General features: G+C 37.8%; 1 protein-coding gene across 27 annotated transcripts in view; it reads left to right on the forward strand.

Moving 5' to 3' along the window:
* Nucleotides 1-20568, forward strand: part of LOC128685742 (broad-complex core protein isoforms 1/2/3/4/5) — a 505734-nt gene that overhangs the window by 13299 nt on the left and 471867 nt on the right. For all 27 annotated transcript variants that reach the window (XM_070087940.1, XM_070087943.1, XM_070087936.1 and 24 more), the window contains exon 5: nucleotides 4680-4808. In XM_070087940.1, the coding sequence (XP_069944041.1) occupies nucleotides 4680-4808 (129 nt within the window). The remainder of the gene's footprint in view (nucleotides 1-4679; nucleotides 4809-20568) is intronic.

Raw genomic sequence — 20568 nt, forward strand, 5'->3', positions numbered from 1 at the left:
GTGACTTATTTTGCAGGTGCAATCACTACAAAGGCTGTGATAATATGAAATGTTCCAGTTGTATGTTTGGAAGCGACTGAGGTGGCTGGCTTGTAAACACTGGCACCCACGGGACAAGTGAGGCGCGCTCAGGCCAAAGTGGACACGTCTCGTACGGAACGAATAACGCTGGTCGGGTTTTTAAGCGCTATTCGAGGCAAAATTTTTGCGTTGAAATGTATTGCTAGTCAGATTTATCGTTAATCGATGCCATCGCTGGTTGAGGGTCCACTGTAGTAGCAACTCCAGGAACGGATTAACTATGAAAAACGAGGGACCACTGTATAACAAAAAAAAAAAAAGTAGATAAAAGTTTTTTTACACATTTTCAAATGTAAAAAAAAAAATGATGCACATTTTTTTATGTACTTTCAAATGTTGAAAAAACATATATATGTTTGGACCGTTTGAGGGTTAAGGTTCAGGATGTTGTGATCCAGTGTACTGTAAGCTTGCCTAGAGTCTGTTAAGATGCCTAGTGAATATTCATTATTCTCAAGAACTGCATAAAGGAAGTCAAACTTTTTTATAATTACTTTGTGTTTTTATTTGGCCTGTAACCTTTCTTGCACAGGGGTTGAGTATATTTAGTGATGCTAGAATATAATCTCTTACGGATTAATTTTTTGAAGATTTTAGATGACAGTGGCAGGTTAGATATAGGTATAGTTAGTTACATCGGTTGGGTTTCCTCCTCTGTGTTGGGGCAACCCTTGCTATCTTTTGCATTGTTGGGAATATGTTGCTTTCTAGTGATTTGTTGAACAATATTGCAATGGCTGGTAAAAGCACATGAGCTACTCTTTTGAGCAGTAACGATGGTACTGCTCAGAAAGTTTCCTGTGAATTTATTGTCAAGAGACACCTCGGTAGGATTAGTAGGAGCTTGGAAAACTTCAAACACGGTAGTCTCTCGCTTGAGCATTGGTACTTGAGATTTTGCTAGCTAGACAGGATCCTGTGGTAGAAAGGAAATCAATTAAGGGAGACATTATTGGAATTTATACAGTGGACCCTCGTTTTTCGTAATTCGTCCCAGAGAGTGTGACTATTATCGAAATTGACGATTTGCAAACCCATTTTCCCCATAAGAAATAATGTAAATCCAATTAATTTGTTCCAGACACCCAGAAGTATCAAAAAAAAAATTTTTTTACCTTAAAGATAGATTTACATGCTCAAAAGAATGAACATTCAACATGACGGTTACCTTTATTGAAGGCTGTTGTTGATGAATGGAAGACAGGGAGGAGGAGAGAGGGAAAAGAGGTTATTGTTTGGAAGGGGAATCCCCCTCCGTAAGGACTCTAGGTCACTTCAGGGGTCACTTCCCTAGCTTAAATATAGATTTACATGCAGAAAAGAATGCCAAATAAATGTAAAGCATTAATAAAATGTATAAATGAACATATAACATCACACTTACCTTACCTTTATTGTTGGTGCATGGCAGACGGGGCAGAGGGAGGGGAGGCGAGTTTATAGATGGAGAATATGACACTAATATCAACTCTACGGCTTATTTATCTATCACAATTCAATTATTATGACATAATGAACAATATTAATAGCATAGAAACATAGGAATATACTCTAGAATGAATAAAAGTCATTATGTATGTCAGTAGAGGTGTTGTGTTGTTGGGTGTAAAGGGCCACTGTGAGCATAAGCCGTCCATAATGGTGGTGAAGCAGCAGCTGAGGCGGTGGTGTTTTCTGTAGCCCTATATAACTCCAACAACATTGGAGGAGTTAGTAGAATCACTGAAGAAGGCATCCTCTACCACCATCACAACCACTACCACCCTCTACCACCATCACAACCACTACCACCCTCTACCACCATCACAACCACTACCACCCTCTACCACCATCACAACCACTACCACCCTCTACCACCATCACAACCACTACCACCATCACAACCACTACCACCATCACAACCACTACCACCATCACAACCACTACCACCATCACAACCACTACCACCCTCTACCACTATCACAACCACTACCACCCTCTACCACTATCACAACCACTATCATCACTACCACTATCACAACTGCTACCACCCTCTACTACCATCACTACCACCCTCTAGCACCATCACAACTGCTACCACCATCAGTACCACCCTCTACCACTATTACAACTGCTACCATCCTCTACCACTATCACAACTGCTACCACCCTCTACTACCATCACTACCACCCTCTACCACCATCACTATCACCTACCATCACTACCACCCTCTACCACTATCACAACTGCTACCACCCTCTACCACTATCACAACTGCTACCACCCACTACCACCATCACTGCCACCCTCTACCACTATCACAACTACTACCATTCTACCACCACTACTTTCGTATTTTTCTACAAACTTTTTCGTAAATTATGTGTGTTTCTCACATTCTTTACCAAAGGGCTGGTACTAGAAGCTTTCTTTGGAGCCATGTTGGCTTATTTAGCAGTTGCAAGCACTAAAACGAATGGATTATGAAATGTATCGTATGAACTCGTGGGATCATCCTCACTCACTGATAAACAATGGCACACTGGCTGGGAATGGAGTGTGAGGCTGCTCAGGGCTGTGCGTACGCGTCCGAGACAAATGACTATTTGCAAGTCAAATGACAATTTTCGAGTCAATGTTTTGACGAAAAAAAGTTAAGATTTTTTTAAATTATGACTTTCGAGCCTTATGAAAAACGAGGGTCCACTGTATGTAGTAGTAGGTTGGTAGACAGCAACTACCTAGGGAGTGTGGAAATTAGGAGAAGGTGTGGAGTTAAAAATATTAGAGGGGTTGTTGAGGTGGTTTGGTCATTTAGAGAGAATGGATCAAAGTAGAATGACATGGAGACCATATAAATCTGTAGGGGAAGGAGGCCGGGTTGGGGGCGTCCTCGAATAGGTTGGAGGGAGGGGGTAAAGGAGGTTTTGTGGGCGAGGGGCTTGGACTTCCAGCAAACGTGCGTGAGCGTGTTAGATATGAGTGAATGGAGACGAATGGTTTTTGGTACCTGATGAGCTGTTGGAGTGTGAGCAGGGTAATATTTAGTGAAGGGATTCAGGGAAACCGGTTAGTTTTACATAGTCCGACTTGAGTCCTGGAAATGGGAAGTACAATGCCCGCACTTTAACCCTTTGAGGGTCGACAGGCCCTCTCAGAGACTTGTTCTCAGGGTCGGCCAAATTTAAAAAAAAAAAATAATTTTTTCTTATGAAAAGATAGAGAATCTTTTCCCGATCATAATGACACCAAAATTATGAAATTTGATGGAAAACTTGCGGAATTATGCTCTCGCGAAGTTAGATGTCTCGGCGGTGTTTACGGATCGGCGATTTTGCCCACTTTGAGCCCCATTTTCAGCCAGTTCCACTGTACTAGTCGACAAAAAACATGAATATTTCGCTAGAACTCCATATTTTCTATTGAATGAGTGCAAGAAACCACCCATTTACCAATTTCAACTATCCAGTTCAATGGTCAGAATTTAGCAATTTTGCCAATTTCACACAAATTTCAAAAGATGCCAATTTCCGAATAGGGTCCAGAACAAACAAGAAATACATTCCTGGCACTAAAATGACATTTCCTCTGTTCATTAGTCACGTCTCAAGGCCCCTCTTACAATTTTTTGCTTTCCACTTTGAATTTTTATTCTCACAAAAAATAGAAGATTTACTGTTATGCAGACTACTGCATTAGTGTAAAAAATGGTATGAATCATATTGGCGCACTTGCAAAAGAATATTAGACTCACCAGTTGATGTGAATTGGACGCTTGGCATAATTTGTTTGCTTTTGAACTTTGGTAAAAATTGAACATTTCTGCTACTTTGAGCTCAATTTCAAGGTACTTTTCATTGTAAAACCAGTCAAAATCATCTCAATTTCTATGATATGCCTTCCATTCTATAAAATGAGACCAAGAAAACTAGAATACAACAATAAATACCATACGAAAATACAGTGCAAAGTCGCTGTTTTATTCCAAAAAAACGGTCAAAGTTTTTTTTTTCTCATTATGCACTGTGTGCTGCAGGATTTTTTTTATACCATGCACACTGACCACATAGACCCATTCTTTCATATGGAGGCCTACCAGCTTTCTCCCACTAGATTTGAGGGCGCTAGAATTTAGGCATACTAGTACGTCAAAAACCCTGGGTCGTAAGCCGTACTAGTATGTCCGAAACCCTCAAAGGGTTAAAGGAGGGATTTGGGATATTGGCAGTTTAGAGGGTTAGGTTATATATCTTTATATATGCTTCTAAACTGTTGTATCTGGGCACCTCTGCAAAGAGTGATTATGTATGAGTGAGGTGAAAGTGTTGAATGATGATGAAAGTATTTTCTTTTTGGGGATTTTCTTTTTGGGTCACCCTGCCTCGGTGGGAGACGGCCAGCTTGTTGAAAAAAAAAATTATTGTAATATGGGAGTACACGAGACCGCAGTACTAGGCAAGGAGAAACAAAAATCTGGGAATGTGTAATTTATTTTCAAAGTTAGCAAATCAGTCAATAGTTAATTTTTTCATTGGGTACTTGGTTTCTAATTTTTCTGCTAGTTGCACAATATACAGAAGCCTTGTAACTAATTGTGTGTTTTTCCTTGTTTTGGCAGTGGTTAAGCGGGTGTGAGATGCCTACTGGTTTCTCAGGATTGGAAGGATACAGTGGGGGGGATGGTAGCCAGGATGTCCACCCTCCCCCTCAAGGTCAACCTGTATCACAGTCTCAAGCACACCAGCTGGTGAGTGTTACTGTTATTGTGTTAAAGAAGAGGTAGCCATCACTGGAGCAAGGATTGTTTCTCATTGGAAATGTACTGGCAGTGAATATAATTTGGCAAGTTTGATTTAATTAGTTTCAGAATGTCAGGGTGTTGCAGTCAGACATACTATAGTAATGTATGTAGTTCTACTTAATGAGGTTATAGTGATGTAAACATTTTGAACATAGCTTGCATTTTCAAGTACATGCACACATGGACACAAACATTTATCCATGCACTGGCAATGGATATAATTTTGTAAAAAAAAAAAAAAAGAAAGTAAGTGGTTTACTCGGTTTTACTTCAAAAAAAATTGTTCAACGCCAAAAATTAGAGATGTAACACTATGAGCTTAGCTATGTTTTTATATCAACAAAAAGTTTAATGAGGTAGGTAATCACATGTGTACATGATCCACATACACTAATGTACACATTACTCTTGAACTCACTTATTAGGGTGAACAATAGTAACCATTTTTTTTTTTAACTATAGTTTCATTTTTAATTTAAACAGTGGGTTGTATATGCGAAAGGTTATCTTTTAATGCAGTAATTTATATGTCTGGTTTCTTACATAAATTTAACCCCTTAACCCCTTCAGGGTCCAAGGCCCAAATCTGAAGTGGTGCCCCAGTGTCCAAGAATTTTCAAAAAAAAAAAATTTGTTATTTTTTATGAAATGGTAGAGAATCTTTTTGTGAAGGTAATAAAACAAATAGTACGAAATTTGATGGAAAATTGACGAAATTATGCTCTTGCAAATTTTGATGTGTCAGCGATATTTACGAATCGGTGATTTTACGGACTTTGACTCCCATTTTAGGCCAATTACATTATTCCAGTCAACCAAATTCTTAGCTATTTCACTAGTATTACTTCTATTCTATCGATTGAGCACAAGAAATCGCCAAGTCAACTGTTTCAACTACAAATTAAAGTGATCGGAAATTGTTAATATGGCCAATTTAACACAAAGTTCAGAATATTCCAGTTTCAAAATAGGGTCCAGAATAAACAATGTAGGTATTCCAGGAACTAAACTAACATTTCCTCTGTTCATTAGTTATGTTTTGAGGCTTTACAAATAAATTCCATTTTGATTTTTTATTCACATAATGAATTTTTATTCACACCAAAAAATAGAGGATTTACTATTATGCAATACTGTAATAATTGTATAACTATCATCACCATATTTGTGAATGCATATTAGACCCACCAGCTGGCGTGTATTAGATTTGTGAGGTTGTTTGTTTACTCTTGAATATCGGCAAAAATTTAACATTTCTGCTACTTTGAGCTCAGTTTCAGGCCATTTCCAGTGCTAAAACTAATCAAAATCATCTCTATTTCTGTAATATGTCTTCCATTCTATCAAATGAGACCAAGAAATCGCAAATACAACTATGAAAATCATACGAAAAAACACTGCAAAGTCACTGTTTTAATCGAAAAATCATGATTTCAGTTTTTTTCTCTCATTATACACAGTGTGCTGCAGGATCTGTTTTATGTGGTGCACATATACCACATAGATGTATTCTCTCATATCTAGGCCCAAATGTACCACTCACAGTTTATCAGAGTGAGCTGAGACCATGACGTAGATCTACGGTTTGGACCCTGAACGTAAAGCCGTAGATCTATGGGACGGACCCTGAAAGGGTTAACTGTGGCATACCAAGAAGTTAAAATTCTTGTACATTTGGGAAGGCTTTGAATTTCTTTTCTTGGAGATTAATTAACCCTTTCAATGATTGTCACATTGAACTAAGTCATTGAGGCCAGTCCCCCTAATGTAGTAATACATCAAGAATTCAGCTCGCTCAGATAAGCTGTGAGTGGTAAATTTTGGCTTAGATATGAGAGAATGGGTCTGTGTGGTGAATGTGCACAGGGGAAATCTAAACTTTGACTTGTGTTTGGTTTAAAATAGTAACTTTAGAGGCATTTTCTAGGATGGTTTTATTGGCTGTTTCTTGGTACCATTTGATAGAATGGAAAACATACTATTGAAATGTAGTTGAAAGTAGCGGAAATATTTGATTTTTGCCAATTTTCCCAAGGACAGGTAAGGCCCCCTACACCCCTCAGCCTGTGTTGTGGGGTTTTTAATAAGTCTGATTCAATTATTGGGATACCGTAAACCATGACCAATCATTCCTGGTTATATTTCATTATCTGGGAAATATTGTAAATTTTCAGTTATGAATTAAAAATGGAAGGCAAGCATAATATAGGAGAGCTGGGGATGTGATTAATGAACATAGGAAATGTTTTAATGCCAGGAATGTCTACATTCCTTATTTTGGACTATTTTTAAAATTTGTATTTGTTTTTATTTTATGTAAAATTGGCCAAATTACTGACTTGGGCACTTTATAGGATAATTTTAATAGATGAATAGGCATTTGCTTGTGCCCAGTTGATAGAGCAGAAGGCATACTTGTGAAATTGCTAAAAGTTTTGTTGAATGGAGCAATGGAATTGGCTTACAATAGGATTCATGAGTGAAATTGTCAATGCAGAAATTGTGCTGAGAATGACAGCTTTGCTCCTGTGTAAATTCCGTAAGCTTTGCATCATTATTTTTAAAAAAATTGGACTTTGAGAGTGACTTTGTAAATGGTCTGAGTCAGATCTAAACATCGTAAGCTCGTCTCTCCTATGTGTGGGTTATTTTTGTAATATTCCAGTCACTGTATTGTGCCTTTTAATTTTGGGGGTCTGGATAGTGAAAGGGTTAAGAGTGCATTTTTATTAATCGTATAAGACTGAACTGAGTGGAATCTGATAAAAACTAATTGTTGTGGTGTGTTAAAGTTTTGCAAAAAAAAAAAAAAATATCAGAAGCACTGGTGTAAATGTGCAAGTGATATTGTGTTACTGTTGGCAAGTTAATTGAGCGGTCAGGTGAATTAGGTAATATAAGGTCTAGAACAACGAACCTTTCTGATGGAATGAGAGCTAATGAATCATTGGCTTGGAAGAAATTTTTAAAAATGCAGTGGAACTCCGGTCTTTGTACTTAATCCGTTCCAGAAGGTCAGTCTAACTCTGAAACATACGAAAACTGAATTAATATTTTCCATAAGAAATAATGTAAATACAATTAATCCATTCCAGACACCCAAAAATATTAACAAAAAATACATTTTTTAAAGAATAACTATAGTTTTACATACAGAAAACAATGAGAAATAAATATAAATGACTAATTTTAATGATATATGAACATTACATACCTTTAATGAAGACTCTTCTTGGCATATTGAAGAAGGCGAGGAGGGGAGAGGGAGTTGGGGATGTTGTTTAGAAAGGGAATCCCCCTCCATAAGGACTTCAGGTATCAAAGCCCTCTCTGGGGTTACTTCCCTTCTTTGTATTTTACTGGCACTGAACCCCTGTCGCACTAAAAATATGTACAGAGAGCTCTGTTTCTGGCGTCTCTAAGATTTGCCTAAAATGGGACAAGGTATTGTCACTGAACATGTTGCAGATACGGCTTGTATTAGCTTTGTCAGGATGATATTTTTCAACAAAAGTTTGCAACTCTTTCCACTTTGCACACATGTTCTTAATCATTGAAGAAGGCACCTTCTCCCTTCTCTCTTTCTCCTCCTCCTCTGAAGCACTTTCCTCAGCTGTGATCTGTTGCTGTTCCAGATGAAAGTCTTGTCTTGCAGCTCTTCCAATACATCTTGGCAAGCTCGGCTAAACATACGCCACTCGTATTTTTCTACAATCTCTCTCTTGAATTCTGTCTTGTTTCTCACCTTCTTTACAATATGGCTGGCACTAGGAACTTTCTTTGGGCCCATGGTGGCTTATTTCGCAGTCACAATAAAAAAACAAGCACAAAAATTGGGAATGTTTCGGATGAATGCTCACTCAACCAGTGACAAAGTCAGACTACCGGCGTTCCCGGGCGGGCGGACGCATATGATACATACGATTTCCGGATTGAGGTACGGAAACTGGATCAAAATTTTGCCTAAAAAAAGTATTCTAAATCCGAATTGTACGATATGCGGACCATATGAAAATTGGAGGTCCACTGTAGCTCTATTGTTCAAGTATATTTTTTAAATTTGCCACTTTAGGATCTGTAGTATTGCTATATTCCTTGTAAGTACAGTAATTAATGAAGCTTGGTGTGTAAACACACAGGTGGTATATAATTAGTGGATCAGAGGTGTATTGTTAACTTATTACACAACCTCTGTTGTTCTGGCAAAATGGATAATCCTGCAAGGCTGTGGGACCAGGGTTGCTGGAAAATCAGTGGTGTACCTGTACTAGGGATGAGGTGATGCCAAAATTTTTTACCAGTACTGATACTCAATTTTAGGCTGGCACTAATACTATCAAAGTTAGCCTATACCCTCTGATACTGATATAGTACTCAATTTTAGGCTGATATTTTGGTACAGCCCTAGTATGTACCATTAATAGGGAGAAGAAGAAATCACAATCTCAGAAACCTTCATGGTACTGTGCATCTACTTTCCTTCCTGTCGAAGCAATATACAGTAGTCCATAAAGTTGTGACTTTTACAGCTGTATTGTGTGACATGAGTTGTGGGCTTGCTGGGCTTGAAGCACCATTATGGCCATCCTTTTTATTCTCATTCATCTCAGACCTGGGGAATGCCACATCAGAATCACTGCTCTCACAGTTAGTGCCTGTTGGTGTTAGCAGTAAGTGGTTAATTGTGATAAGATTGAGGGATTTTCGTCTGTATGCCATAGTTAACTAAGGCTAAGAGGTTAACTGCTTCCATTGTGCTTTACATGGGGTATGTGCTTTTGTATACTGCACACTAACAGTGCATAGACCCATTCTCTCACATTTAGACCTGAATGTGCTGCTCATTGCAAATTTGAAGGCACAACAAATTATGCATAGCAGTATGTCAAAAACTGATTGCTTGACCATACCTATACATCACAAATGCCTGATATAATGGACTAGGTTCACTGCATTGATGATACTGTACTACCAGACAAAGACAAATGCCTCAAGTAGCATATTAATCTGTTGCATCAATGGCACACAATGGACAAACAGAAAATCCTTGGTTTAATCGACTTCAGAAACAGAACAAAATCTGCTGGGTCATTTGATTCAGAATTAGTAGACAAAATGTATTGGGTAATGAATTACCGTTTTATTAGGATCATGGCAAAATATCGTCTATACTACAGTTGCCATTAACCCTTTCAGGGTCGAGAGGCTCTCTCCTAAACTTTTTCTCAGGGTTGAAAATTTTTGGAAAACAAAAATTATTTTTTCTTATGAAAAGATAGAGAATCTTTTCCCGGTCATAATGACACCAAAAGTATGAAATTTGATGGAAAACTTATGGAATTATGCTCTTGCGAAGCTAGCGGTCTCAACAATGTTTACGCATCGGCGATTTTGCCCAATTTAAGCCCTCTTTTTGGCCAATTCCAGTGTACTAGTCAACAAAAATCATAACTATTTCACTAGAACTCCATTTTTTTCTATCGAATGAGTACAAGAAACCACCCATTTACTGATTTCAACTATCCAATAAAGTGGTCAGAAATTAGCAATTTTGCCAATTTCACACAAATTTCAAAAGATGCCAATTTCCAAATAGGGTCCAGAATAAACAAGACAGACATTCCTGGCACTAAAATAACACTTTCCCTGTTCATTAGTCACATCCCCAGGCCCCTCTGACATTTCTTTTGCTTTCCACTTTGAAATTTTATTCTCACAAAAAATAGAAGATTTACTGTTATGCAGACCACTGCATTAGTGTAGAAATGGTATAAATAATATCAACGCACTTGTGAAAGAATATTAAACTCACCAGTTGATGTGTATTGGATGCCTGGCATGATTTGTTTACTTTTGAACTTTGGCAAAAATCGAACATTTCTGCTACTTTGAGCTCAATTTCAAGGTACTTTTCATTGTGAAACCAATCAAAATCATCTCAATTTCTGTAATATGTCTTCCATTCTATAAAATGCGACCAGGAAAACTAGAATACAGCCATAAATACCATACAAAAATACAGTGCAAAGTCGCCGTTTTATACCAAAAACATGATCAGAGTTTTTTTTTCATTATGCACTGTGTGCTGCAGGATTTTTTTATACTGTGCACACTGACCACATAGACCCATTCTTTCATATGTAGGCCTACCAGCTTTCTCTCGCTAGATTTGAAGGCGCTAGAATTTACACGTACTAGTACATGCGTCAATAACTCTGGTGCATGAGCTGTACTAGTACGTCGGAAACCCTGAAAGGGTTAACCCCTTGACTGTCGCAACCCCCAATCCTGAGGTGTCTCCTGGTGTCGCAAAATTTCAAGAAAAAAAAAATTATTTTTTCTTATGAAATGATAGAGAATCTTTTCCCGGTTGTAATGACACCAAAAAGACGAAATTTGATGGAAAACTGACGGAATTATGCTCTCGCGAAGTTAGCGACCTCGGCGATATTTACAAATCGGCGATTTCGCCCACTTTGATCCCTATTTTCTGCTAATTCCGTTGTTCCAGTCGACCAAACTCATAGCTATTTCTTTAGAACTCCATTTTTTCTATTGATTGAGTACAAGAAACTGCCCATTTACCGATTTCAACTACCCAATAATGTGGTCAGAAATTTGCAATTTGGCCAATTTCACGAAAATTAAAAAATATGACAATTTCGAAATAAGGTCCAGAATGAACAATGCAGACATTCCTGGCTCTAAAATAACATTTTCTTTGTCCATCAGTCATGTCTCCAGGCCCCTCTGATATTACTCTTGCTTTCTATTTTGAATTTTTATTCAAACAAAAAATAGAAGACTTACTATTATGCAGACTACTGCAATACTGTAATAATTGTATAAATAACATCAACCCATTCATGACTGCATATTAGAATGGCTAGTTGGACATTTATTGGACAATGACATCATTTGTTTACTTTTGAACATTGGCAAAAATCAAACATTTCCCCTACTTTGAGCTCCATTTCCATGTTCTTTTAATAGTAAAATCAATCAAAATCACCTCTATTTCTATAATATGTTTTCCATTCTATCAAATGAGACCAAGAAAATGAGAATACACCCATAAATACTATACGAAAATAGACCACAAAGTCGGCATTTTAATTAAAAAAATGGTCGGAGTTTTTTTTTCTCATTATGCACTGCGTGCTCCAGGATTTTTTTTATATGGTGCACACTGACCACACAGACCCATTCTCTCACATGTGGGCCTACCAGCTTTCTCCTGCTTGTTTTGAAGCCGCTAGAATTTATGAGTATATATACGTCAAACACGGTACCTCGTAAGACGTATATATACGGCCGCGACAGTCAAAGGGTTAAAGGACATCCCCTGTTAGTTAAATCATGGGTATTCTCTACTAAGAAAATAGTCAGAGTACAGTAAATTAGTGACACCTCTGCTTAATGGACTAATGGAAAGAGGGGTGTCTCTCTCTCTAAAGGACAACCCATCATATTGAACTGCCCAATGCAACCATGGCCAGCAGGCTGCTAACATCAGCAGCTGGAATGAACAGGCAGTTAACAGAAAAGCCTGGCCCCAGGCCAGGATGTGACAGCAGGAAAACTTGAAACTGGTCACACGTGTACTGGTCACAAACATTGTAGAGAGAGCCTACTGGCCATGCATACAACTGCTTACAGACTAAATCTTGATGCAATGAACTCGATTCGTTGTAGTGGATAAAATTTTGATGTAGTGGATTTGTTCATTTTATCAAACATTTGTCTGGCCATATATGTGGTGTTATCCAAAATCAGTTTTATAGGGGTCTGTAATGTCGAGGTTTTACTGGACATAGAGAGTTAAAAGCACAATATGATACAGTACTTAATTTTATAGTAAAATAGCAAAACTATGTAAATCCAGAGAAAACAAGTTCATACAATTAATAACAGACTGGTGTCTAATGGGCCAGGGACTCCTCTTGCCTAGGAACAATGAGAACGGCCTGGTTGATCAGACCCTGATCCACCACGAGGCCTGGTCTCAGACCAGGCTGCAGGGTCGTTGACCCCAAAACCCCCTCCAGGTATACAGCAGACAAGGTCTGCTACATTTAGCATACTACCGGACCATGTGGACAAATGTGCGATATAACAGACTTGGTCCGCTGCAGTGATGAGTCCGCCAGACCCCCATACAGCGGACTCAGTGAACCTTTGGCCAAGAATGATGTCTTGTAGGGTCTCGTTATACCAAGGTTTTGCTGTACTGTTTTGTTTCACTTCAGTTAAATTTCATAAGGGAATTCCAAGTCTTAACATGCAGACATAAATCACCATTGTTTAATTGGCACAATACTTATACTTATGGTAGTTGTGTGTTGACATTGTATTCAACAGTTTGTTTTTAGTTGATTAATAATGTATTACTGTACATTTGTATCACTGACCTTTTTTCCTGTGCTTAGGCACACTTGCTCATCTTTCCTATGTTTCATGAGCACTTCTTATGACGGATTAATCTTACAAATGTCTACTTACATTCAGTATATACATATCTTTACTTTTCTGTGAACTTCATAATTCTTAATCATGCAGTATTGAATTTCCAACCTAGATAACGTACAAATGTTAGTTGGCCTCTGAGCCACTCATTTCCCATCTGGCCTATGGGTCATGGGAACTCTTCACCCAACAGTAAAATAGTAATGATCATTCTTTTTATAATTTTCTTTTTCACTCAAAAGAGACTCATTATGGCCAATAATATATGGTACCTACATAATTCATAGCTAAAGAAGCAGAGCTGTTTATTAACCCTTTGAAGGTTTTGGCTGTACTAGTATGGCTTACGACCCAGGGTTTTGACGTACTAGTACGCCTAAATTCTAGCGCCCTCAAATCTAGTGAGAGAAAGCTGGTAGGCCTACATATGAAAGAATGGATCTATGTGGTCAGTGTGCACAGTATAAAAAAAATCCTGCAGCACACAGTGCATAATGAGAAAAAAAACTGACCGTGTTTTTGGAATAAAACAGCGACTTTGCACTGTATTTTCGTATGGTATTTATTGTTGTATTCTAGTTTTCCTGGTCTCATTTTATAGAATGGAAGACATATTACAGAAATTGAGATGATTTTGATGGATTTTACAATGAAAAGTACCTTGAAATTGAGCTCAAAGTAGCAGAAATGTTCGATTTTTACCAAAATTCAAAAGCAAACAATGATGCCAAGCGTCCAATACACGTCAACTGGCGAGTCAGTATTCTTTCACAAGTGCGCTGATATTATTTATACCATTTCTACACTAATGCAGTAGTCTGCATAACAGTAAATCTTCTATTTTTTGTGAGAATAAAAATTCAAAGTGGAAAGCAAAAGAATGTAAGAGGGGCATGGGGACGTGACTAATGAACAGAGGAAATGTTATTTTAGTGCCAGGAATATTTATTCTGGACCCTATTTGGAAATTGTAGAAAAACATAATAAAACACACAGTAGATAATAATACATGAAACATATCGTATAAGTACTATGTTGGTACTTCCGCACCAACTCCACTTCCCGCATACCTCACTTGTGTTTTTCTATGATTTCATCAGCACTGTCCTTTTTACTTACTTTCTTAGGACCCATGGTTAGAAAAAAGAAATTTTGCAAAATAACTGCACAAAAAGCACAAAATGCAAGCACAACACAAGAGAGATGCTTCCACAGCGAGGTAAACATGTGCACTGCTGAGCGGATGTTGTGGCGTTCGCTGCGCCAACTAGTGGCTTGTAACTCGGAGCAAAATGTCGACCAAGCGATGGCTCGTAACTCGGAAAACTCGTATATTGGGGCACTCTTAAGTCAAGGTACTACTGTACTTATATTGAAGACAGATGTTAACACCCATGGTAGAATAGGCATGAGGCCAGTGAAAATTGCACATCACAGGATGCAATGTAAAATGACACCTACTCACCCAAGTGAATCATTAATGGTAAGGTAAACCCAGCTATCTTAGATCTTGGAGGTGCAGGGTAGTGACAAGTTAATAAGAACAAAGCACCACATCCAGACTGTCAGAGTTGCCCAAATAAGTAGAGATGACTTCTGCAGTAGCTTAGGATAAAGTGAAGAATTAACCCTTTCAGGGTCGCCAGGCCCTCTCCGAGACTTGTTCTCAGGGTCGCCCAAATTTAAAAAAAAAAAAAATTTCTTATGAAATGATAGAGAATCTTTTCCTGATCATAATGACGCCAAAAGTACGAAATTTGATGGAAAACTTACAGAATTATGTAATGCTGTGTACATCACTAGCATTACCTGTGGTCCACTATCCATGCCAGTGGAAACACTATCATCACTTTTGCTTGCTGGCACTGGGTCCTATACTCTCTAATTTGTTCCTTGGGGTTACTCTAAGAATACTACCAGACTACATGCAGCACCAAATAATTGATACTTAATTATCACTTGTTTGATCTTAGTTGCTAGGAAATCATTTGTCATTAATACTCGCATCTGTGGGTAAATCTTAAGGAAATCTTAGCTTTCCCTTACAGTGTGGGCATATTGTGGACACAGACTTGAGGTAGATGGCTGGGGGTCACTGGAGTTTTTATCATTATTCTCAGCATTTCCTCCATCACTTTTGGTTATTTTCTCTTCAAAACCATAGAATTCATTTCCAGATTCTAAATCCTCATTGTTGGTATTGTCTCTGGAGAATAACAGACACTGTATTCTTCTCAAAGTAACCATATCCTGATAGTGCACCATGGTGAATTCAGATGGCAGTCCTGTGATGCATTACAGTGGCCCTGATTTTTTGTATACCATTTGCACTGACCATGCAGACCTGTTCACTCATACCTAGGCCTCCCAGGCATGTTTCACCAAATGTGAAGGCACTAGAATTTGTCTGTAAATACATAAGTGACATTTGCCTTAATGTATTTTTGAGTGAAAGTGAAAGGGTTAAGGTTAAAAACAAGTACAGGTACCATCTGACTTAGGACCGAGTTCGGTTCCAACCAACCGGTTGTAAGTCGAAATGGACGCAAGTCGAACCTTACTACTGAATGTCAACATCACATTTTTGTAAAGACTATTTTATTGTTTTATTTTGGTATTTCATTTTTTACATTACTTTTTATGCTGTTAGCACTGTATTTTATACTGTAAGGTTTAGGATAAACACTGTGTACAACACAAACAGTTGTTTGTTTCCCAGAAATTTGGCATACAAAACACGGTCGTAAGTCGAATGGTCGTATGTTGAGCAGGTCGTAAGTCGAATGGTAGGTGTATTCTGTTGCATATGATTAGTTGGGCCATTTGTAGAAAAAAAAATATATACAGTTGACCCCCGCCTTACGATATTAATCCGTTCCTGAGAGCTCATCGTAATTTGAAATTTCTTCATAAGAAATAATGGAAATCAAATTAATCCGTGCAAGACACCCCAAAGTATGAAAAAAAAAATTTTTTTACCACATGAAATATTAGTTTTAATACACACAAACTGAAGAAGACATGCACAATTGCTACTCTACTAAGAATAGAATACATGACACTTACCTTTATTGAAGATCTGGTGATTATTGATGGGATGGGAGGAGGGGAGAGTGTGGAAGTTATTGTTTAGAAGGTGAATCCCCTTCCATTAGGACTTGAGGTAGCAAGTCCTTTTCTGGGGTTACTTCCCTTCTTCTTTAATGTCACTAGGACCAGCTTGAGAGTCACTGGACCTCTGTCACACAACAAATCTGTCCATAGAGCTCTGTACCTCCAGTTCCTTTAAGATTTGCCTAAAATGGGCCACAACATTGTCATTGTAATAGTCACCAGCACAGCTTGCAGTAGCTGTGTTAGGGTGATTTTCATCCATAAAGGTTTGCACTTCAACCCACTTTGCACACATTTCCTTAATCTTTGGAGTAGACACAATGGATTCCACAACTGGCATAGGCTTCTCAGGGTTAGCCCCAAACCCTTCAAAATCTTTCTTAATTTCCATACTAATTCTCACCCTTTTTACCACAGGTTTGGCACTAGAAGCTTTCTTGGAGCCCATGGTGACTTATTTTGCAGTTACAAGCACAAAAAACACTGGGATAAGGTGAAATGTACCGAATGTATGTGTGGATGCGACCGCACTGACTGGCCTCAGCTGCACGTCCCACGTGCAGCTGAGGCCACATGTGGGACGTGTCCCGGACGAATCACGTAAGGCGAGCTTTTTATCATGAGGCGAGGCAAAATTTTTGCGTTCAAATGCTTTGTATGGCAGATTTAACGTAACGCGATGCGTTCGTAAGGCTGGGGTCCACTGTATATATATATATACACATGTACTCTTACATAATTAGTCTGTAACTGGCCAAGGTCAAAATTTTTTTTCGACCTTGCCTGTTGACTACTGGAGTATTTATTCATGGAAAAAACATGCAAATTAAGCATTAAAGTTGGACGATGTTTAACCCTTTGACTGTCGCAACCCCAAATCCTGAAGTCCTGGTGTCGCAAAATATTTGAAAAGAAAAAAAAATTATTTTCTCTTATGAAATGATAGAGAGCCTTTTCCCGATAAGGACACCAAAAGTACTAAATTTGATGGAAAACTTATGGAATTACGCTCTCGCGAAGTTAGCGACCTCGGCGACATTTACGCATCGGCGATTTTGCCCACTTTGAGCCCAATTTTCGGCCAATTGCATTGTTCCAGTCCACCAAACTCATAGCTATTTCTTTAGAACTCCATTTGTTCTATCAATTGAGTACAAGAAACCGCCCATTTACCGATTTCAACTACCCAGTAAAGTGTTCAAATTGGCAATTTGGCCAATTTCATGCAAATTAAAAAATATGTCTATTTCAAAATAGGGTCCAGAATGAACAATGCAGACATTCCTGGCACTAAAATAACATTTTCTCTGTTCATCAATCACATCTCCTGGCCCCTGTTATAATACTCTTGCTTTCTATTTCTAATTTTTATTCACACAAAAAATAGAAGATTTACTGTTATGCAGATTACTGCAATTTTATTTTTTTTATTATCACACTGGCCGATTCCCACCAAGGCAGGGTGGTCCGAAAAAGAAAAACTTTCACCATCATTCACTCCATCACTGTCTTGCCAGAAGGGTGCTTTACACTATAGTTTTTAAACTGCAACATTAACACCCCTCCTTCAGAGTGCAGGCACTGTACTTCCCATCTCCAGGACTCAAGTCCAGCCTGCCGGTTTCCCTGAACCCCTTCATAAATGTTACTTTGCTCACACTCCAACAGCACGTCAAGTATTAAAAACCATTTGTCTCCATTCACTCCTATCAAACACGCTCACGCATGCCTGCTGGAAGTCCAAGCCCCTCGCACACAAAACCTCCTTTACCCCCTCCCTCCAACCTTTCCTAGGCTGACCCCTACCCCGCCTTCCTTCCACTACAGACTGATACACTCTTGAAGTCAACCCATTCATGACTGCGTACTAGAATGGCTAGTTGGACATTTATTGGAAAATGACGTCATTTGTTTACTCTTGAACATCAGCAAAAAAATCGAACATTTCTGCCACTTTGAACTCCATTTCAAGGTCCTTTTCTTAGTAAAAAGAATCAAAATCACTTCTATTTCTATAATATATTTACCATTCTGTCAAATGAGACCAAGAAAACAAGAATATACAACCATCAATACTATACGAAAATATACCTCAAGGTTGGCGTTTTAATCCAAAAACACGGAGTTTTATTTTTCTCATGCACTGCGTGTTGTAGGATTTTTTTTATGCTGTGCACATTGACCACACAGACCCATTCTCTCACACAGGGGCCTACCAGCTTTCTCCTGCTCGATTTGAAGCCAGTAGAGTTTTTGAGTATGTATACGTCAAACACATTGGCTTGTAATGTATATATACGACCAAAACAATCAAAGGGTTATATCTGTCTTGGGCTATTTTTGTGCCCAAACATCTTTAGCCTAACATTTGTTAGTACAGCAACAGTTATCAGAGTGTGACCAATTTGATTTTGATAAGGTACTTTTTCTTGGCCATGTACACATACATGTACTATATATATAAAAAAATGAACCCATTATTTATTTGACTAAATTTTTCAAAAGTATTTCATGGTCACATCATGTACCACTTCTAAATAATGTTCATAATACTATTGACAGCATGTACACTACTCTTGTTAAATTAATTTTTTATTGTACTTCAACATTATTTGTGACTATACAAAGCCATTGATTTTAATAATACTGATCAGGACATTTCCAGTGCAGGAATATATTCTTGGGAGTATTTTTATTATACAGTACCACATGTCATTGTTGCAACTTTGGAATGTATATCAAAAAATGATGAAAATGTGGGGCTGGTGCTACAGTACAAGGTAAGTGGGGGATATATCCAGGGTGGCTCCTCTTCTCTTTGTATTGTATCTCATGACTATTTCTCATTTATGCTGTCAAGGCCAGACTTTGTGATAACTATATTATCTTTTTATTTTTTCTGAAATGTAAAGGAAAATTAGTCTTCTGATTTTTATTTAATGTGTTTTTCCAGTGGTTTTGTATAGATATTTGATGAAATACTCAAGCTATATTGTTAAATTTCATTTTATGCTGTGCAAATGATGATACACTAAGAAAATGTGAAGTAGCAAATAATTTTTCATAAAGTCTTGCCTTGAGTGATTTTTTTTTTTCTTTTTGGCCATCATTGGTTGCTGTGGCAGAATATGTTACATTGTGTTTAGGATGTGTTAAATATGCCTTGAGGTATAACGTACCTCCTCTTACTAGATAAGGGCCCATGTATGATGTAGAACTTGCAACTACAAGAATATTTTTGCTTCTTGATTAGGATGAAAATGGGAAAGTGATATTAACCAGTGATGTTTCTGAGTATAGGGCAAAAAAATTTCCATTACAGTTTTTGTAAGGAATGCCATCATCAGAAACAAATGTATATTTTTAAGCTAAGTGTTGTACCATAAAGGCAACTGGAACTTGTGTGCCATTAATATCGTAATATGGCATTATGTAGACTTACCCAGTATGTAGTTTTAGTCCTTTAGTTATTGTGTTTTGTATACTGGAGGTTGACCATTAGAAATAACGCATTGAGAAAGTATTAGTACCCCTTTATACGAGTGTTTACCACAGTATTGTGCCGAAAGATCTACAGATAATTTTCAAAAGTATGCGAAAAATACAGAACTGAGCTATGCAACATAATCACATTGTGCATTTATTATATACAGTAGTTGTCTTCAGTCATGATGAAGTGCATTTTACTTCAGTTTAATGTTTTAACAGTGTTTGCAGTGTACAGTTCTGTATTCTGACATGTATAAATGTTGTACATATTTGCAAATATTTACTGTATGTAAAAATAACATTTGTAAAAGCTCTACATGAGCACCCAGGAATTCTGTCAAATGGTTTAAATATTCTTTCTGGAAAAACAAGTAATCGTGATAACCTGCCGCTGTTTATACCTCAGTATTAGTGTAAACGATCACACCTAATGGTATACCCAAGATGCGCACACTTGTTTATATTTTACTACCTACACAGTTACTATCCCAGAAAATTTATACATTTAAATAAATCATTGCAACTATGAATATGCTGTAGCAGTATACAGTAAATCATCTGTATGACACATATGTACGTAATGGACTTGAGAAATATGAACAGTATGATCAGTCAATTTGGAAACAGTGGACAAGGT

The sequence above is a fragment of the Cherax quadricarinatus genome, chromosome 23, assembly GCF_038502225.1.
Source record: "Cherax quadricarinatus isolate ZL_2023a chromosome 23, ASM3850222v1, whole genome shotgun sequence".
NCBI classification, from domain to species: domain Eukaryota; kingdom Metazoa; phylum Arthropoda; class Malacostraca; order Decapoda; family Parastacidae; genus Cherax; species Cherax quadricarinatus.